This window comes from Morone saxatilis, unplaced genomic scaffold, assembly GCF_004916995.1.
Source record: "Morone saxatilis isolate NCDOM2014 unplaced genomic scaffold, NCSU_SB_2.0 Contig8, whole genome shotgun sequence".
NCBI lineage: Eukaryota > Metazoa > Chordata > Actinopteri > Moronidae > Morone > Morone saxatilis.
Window position 1 is genome coordinate 27386215 of NW_023340257.1, and position 5532 is coordinate 27391746.

Here is a 5532-nt window from a genome sequence, read left to right on the forward strand (position 1 = left end):
ATTGCAGTAAAGTACGAGTAAAACGAGATGGCAGGTAAACGGACGCCGGAGTGAAAGTAGCGTAACAATGCGATAAAGGTAAGGTAAAATTGGAGTGCAGTAAAGTACAGTAAACAGATGCAGTAAACAGACAGTAAAGTACATTAAACATCATTCATCATATAAACTGTAGGTGTTGACGTGGCAGCAGCTTGCTAGCGTGTAGCTGGAGACTTTATTGAATGTAATAAATTAAAGATTAATAATTATTGCTTTCGTTAAAGTAAAGAAATAGATTTAGTAAATATGTTTTTTAAACTTATTGGACGGTTGAAGTTTTTCTTCCACCTCTGCAGTCAGCAGCTACTTTTAGCTCCGACATGTTTTATGAATGTCGGCCCCTGAAACCCAAACCCGGGTTGCATCATCAGCCTGACGTCCTCCACTGATCTGAGGTCTGTTATGAAACTGTGTGTTCTCTCCGCTCATACCACCAAAAAGACCCATAAAAAAAGATAGAGAGAGCTTCACATGTTCTTACTCTCTCTCCCTCCCTCTGTGGACTGATGGACCAGATCCCTGCTAAACATTTAGTTTGGAGCCGAGCCCAGTCCTGCACACTGCTTTCAATTATCTCTCTACCTCTCTCTCTCTCTCTCTCTCTCTCTCTCTTTCTGCTCACACACACTGTTGCTCGCTCGCTCGCTCGCTCACTCACAGGAGTGTTTAGGGGGGAAACGGCGCAGAGAGCGAGGGGGGAAGCAGCCTGGTCGTTTTTCTTCTTCCTTCCTTCCCTCCTTTTTTCCTGCGACACTCGTTTTTAGCTCCACCACAGAGTAAGAAAGAGAGAGAGCGAGAGAGAGAGGGAGGGAGGGCAGAGCGAGGTAGAGTTAGAGTTAGAGGGGAGAGGTTCGGGGGTACGGACGATGCAACGCGCTCACAAACTCTGACTGCAACACAAAGTGAAATGCTGCAGCCTCGACTCTGCTGGTTTCTGTCGGCCGTCTTCATCGTCTTTGTCTCTCCTCTTCCAGCTGATGGACAGAGAGCTGCAGGACGAGGAGGAGGAGGAGGAGGAGTGGAGAGGATCCAGGTGATGTTCACGCCGACAATCTGCAAGGTGCGCTGCAGCCAGGAGCGATGTGTCAACTACTGCGAGCGAGGCAACGTCACCACGCTGTACAGCAGCAGCGAGGGGGGAGGAGGAGGAGGAGAGGGAGGAAGGAGAGACGGCTCCCATGGACCGGGCTTCAGAGTCTGTAAGTTTGCCTTTTACCTTCCACAAAAGCTTTCATGACTCACCTGGTGTATGATAACAGGTGTTACTGTGAGCAGAGGTGGGACAAAGCCATTGTTTTCTCAAGTCTCAAGTCTTAAATGTTAAATTTTGAGTCCTCTTTGAGTCCTAATGTGACCACTGTGTAGTTATTACAGTTTATACAGTTTAAAGTGACATAAAAACAACAGAGACATCCATTGAAGCCCATTTCTCTTCAGTATCTTCAGTAGACTTCACAAAGTCACTATTTTCATTAAAGTTTCTCACAGAATCCATTTGTTTGGTCACACTGGCAGAATTGGGCCTCCATAGATGTCAGATCATTGCAGTTCATAAGCCCAGAGGGATTCAAACACATACAGATGTTCCAGTAACTGCCGTATATGCAGGTGATTCAGTTCGGGGCCCGCAGCAGTTCGGGGCCCTTAGTGAGCCACTTGTATCTGCACCGCTGCTTTAATGATGACTGTGAGGTGTCGTTCAGTAACAGGAAGCACTTTACATACAGACCTTTGATTGGCTCATACCTCTACAGTATGTACATTTATGTTGTTTAATAATCGGTCTACACACTTTCTGACTCGACTCAAGTCCGAAAGGAGGTCACGCCTCCTGCCGCGAACCCTAAAACCTCTGAACCCTCAAACAGCCCACGTTTACCACCAGGAGTTCAGCAACGGTGGCAGAATGCGACAGTGTGGTTCAGTGAGCGGTTGTTCAAACCAAATGATTCAGAAAACACCAGAAGGAATCTACAGCTACATTAACCAGTGATCTACTGATCTACTGAACCTCCACTAGGGGTCAGCAAAGCTCCACAGGGGGTCACGAGGTCTTCTTGGTTTTAATGAGTGTGAGAAAACTTAAAAAATATACACTAGGTCGATATCAAAAACATTTCAAAAACTCTTCTCGGATCTAAATTCATCCTAATCTCTGGTTTTACACAAACATCTGCAGTTACTGAGTTCACTGTTTGTCTGTTATTGATCAATACAATATGAAATATAGATAAAATAGTCAGTTTACTCACTGATCCCCTTAAAGGAAAAAGGTTGGTTATCTTGATTTATTGATCACTGATTACACGGTCGGCTGAGAAGCTCTTATCGGACCCGTCTATCACCTGAATCCTGCTGCTGTTCACTGTGAACAGAGGAGTGAAAGTCAAACTGTTAGCTTCCTCATATTTACAGATTTCCTTTAAGAAGAGACAGTAAAGGACCTGTCGCTGTAGCTAACAACGCTGTGTGCTACGTCCCCACAGTCCAGCAGCTGTAGTGGATCCATTAGTGGACTCTGTCGGGCTGGGATTGATTGATTGACAGGTGAATGTTTGATATTATTGGTTCAGATCAGATAGTTCATGTTGACATCAGCACGCGTCACATTTAGTTTCACAGGAAGACACAATGATTGGATTTTATATAAAAACACAAAGAAACTGAGTTTTTGTGACATATTTTATCATAAATTGTTAAATATGTGAACAATATAACTGAGGGTGTGATCTTAAAGGGTTAATTTCACCTGGACTGTAAGACCCAGCGAACAGAGAGACGCTGCTTGAGTGAAGACATTAAAATGAACACATGAGGACAGCGTGTGACGTGTGAAGCTGCTGCAGCTGTTTGATGGTCGAGTTCAGCGCCTGAAGCAGAGCCAGTGAATAGTTGTGCAGCCTGAACTTGATCCCAGACATTCACAGTATATAATCAGTGTCTTATAGCTGCAGTCTCTCTAATGGCCAGCAGGGGGCAACAAGAAGTCTGACAGTATCGAGTCTTATGGAGAATAATTTCAACTTTATATCTCATAATTTAAATGTTTCTAATCTCTAATCTGTTTTAAATCTCTCTTTTTATTTAATTATTTTGATTTATTTATCTTATTTTCTTACTTTACTGTCAGAAATCAGCTCATATTCACACAAACAGGAAGTTTACGTTTTCTTTATCAGATATTTTTACGAGAAATATTTCTTTATTCTCTTCGTGTGCTTGTTTCAAACCACTTTCCTAATTTAAACATGATTAAATTAAACGCTGCGCTTGTTCTTCAAGAGCAGCTCGCTCTGTGGACATAATGCGGAGCGTTTAGCTTGGCAGCAGAGATATTTCCCTCAGGGGAGGAGAATGATCATGGTTGTAACTGCTGGATGTGGAAATAACCAGACTGTTTGGCAACATGTAGCATCAACGAGCCTGCATAAAATCTCTGTGAGAGGTGTGGTAATGACCACAGTGTTGGCTTCAACCAAACCTCAACCACATAGCTGTCAGGCATCCTCAGTGATCACTCTCTGGTTTTATATCCTTCATGCCCTTAATCTCTCTGTTTATTCACGCACCACTCCTCTCTTCCATCCCTCTGCTTTCTTCTCTTTGCCCACAGTTACCTCCAGGAACCTCCTGCTAACTGTGTGTGTGCTGTGTGCTGGTGTGTGTGGTGTGTGGTGTGTGTTGTGCCAGTTCCATCTCGTAGGGCGCGAGGTCACTGTCAGTGTGTGTGGCTGTGTGTCTGTGTGTTGTGGATGTGCTATGTAATAAGTTTCACTTGTAGAATAAACAAATATTTCAAATACAAAGCATTACATGGCAATGCTTGGGTGGGGTGTGGACCACTTTACACAGGATACCAGGAGGTTGGAGGAAGTACTCACATCGTTATTTGCATTACGGGAGCGAAATAGTCCGCCATTAAAGCTGCTGCAGCTAACTGTACACATCAACTATGAATCCATCACTTTTGTGGGGAGATCCGCTCTGAAGTTTGGGCCAGCAGGGGGGCAGCCTCCACTGGCTGCCCAATAAAAACCGATACCATGCAGGTCTTTATGGAGAAAGTTGATGTATGAGCCTCAGTAAACAGTTTCCTGCATGAGTTTATTGGTCTCAGCTCTCTAGTTTCAGTCTTCTTCCCATACAGGCAAAATTGATGCTTCATTTAGTAACTGGCATGGTCCCATTTAGCAGTCAAACATGGAGACGGTCGCTTATGTTTATGCCTGCTCCCAACAGCAAGGCTGGGAGCTCTCATTCATTGAATCAGACAGTTAAAGAATAAACCCTCAATTCTGTTATATAACTCATATAAAGCAAGTTAGACATAAGAAAACACACACTCCAACTCGTCACGTTAATCAATAATAATCAGTACATAATCAATAATAATCAGTAGGGGAGTAATCAATAAAATCAGATAATAGCTCGGTTATTTCTGCTGGGCTGGTGAGCCTGTTCTGGGCTAGATCACAGAGCTGCTGGCTAGAAAGTCACACAGCTCAGAAGGCGAGCTGGCATTAAGCTGCCGGTTCCTTCCTGCCTGCACGGACTTCTGGGTATTATGCCGCTCACTGGCACTCTGGGTAACAAAAAGCATCCTGTCGCTACAACAGGAAGTAGGGAAGCGGGCTGGCCAGTTGTGTCGGGGCGGCCCCCGGTCCACTTTCACCTCCCATTCCCAATCGGGGCGCTGTTTGACATCGGTCACCTGACCTCGACAGGGAACAAGGGGGCCACGGCCCACGTCTTCCCAGGATTCATCTGTGGAACAAGCCTTGAGGAGCTAAACAGCAGTGTGTTTGTGCAAACAGAGCGTAAAAACATAATTAATGTGTGTAATGTGTGGTGAGGGCCTGTAAATTAAAGTGTCTCTCGTCTGTTGTGACTGTCTGCTAAATTAAACTGACAATCTAAAACAGCATTAATAAATGCTTTTAATTTGAAATTATGAAAACAAGCATAAGATTCTGTCTTAAGATCAATCTGGAGCGCTCACATCGAGGCAGAAAAAACATAAGGCTTCTACTGCACAAATCTGATTTTTATGCTTCTAAAATATAAATGATTTTAATAAGGCTTATTGGATGGGCGCGGCGCGATTGTTTCAGTACCCAGGTTGCTCAAGACAGCACTTTTAATCTTTTGTTTTAAGCTGAAATTATTGGGTCATTTTTCCTCTTCGGGCTCCAACACATAATTAATCATCAACAGGTTTCAGTTTACACAACGATGTGAAAACGAACCTTGTGCACACGGATCTGCAAAACAACTGAACCAACTTCTGAAAAGAGACTCCTTCAAAACACCATATTCACTACACTAAAAACATGAAAAACTACACTGTGTGTATTACACAATTTCTACTTCGTATTCACTGATTTGCGTGAAACTGCGATACAATTTTATGCGGCGGAAAATAGTTTTCCAGGTTTTCCTCTGATGGCTGTTAACTTTACGCCTTAAAGGCTAACTGATAACTGCCCGCAGTTA

The 5532-nt window shown here is 43.7% G+C and overlaps 1 protein-coding gene across 1 annotated transcript in view; it reads left to right on the forward strand.

Annotated features, from left to right (window-relative positions):
* Window positions 1–510: 510 nt before the first annotated feature.
* The window catches only part of LOC118341604 (latent-transforming growth factor beta-binding protein 2-like), a 9122-nt gene continuing 4100 nt past the window's right edge, over window positions 511–5532 (forward strand). Inside the window, exon 1 of the mRNA XM_035679901.1 lies at window positions 511–1238. Within this exon, the coding sequence (XP_035535794.1) occupies window positions 947–1238 (292 nt within the window). The 5' untranslated portion in view covers window positions 511–946. The remainder of the gene's footprint in view (window positions 1239–5532) is intronic.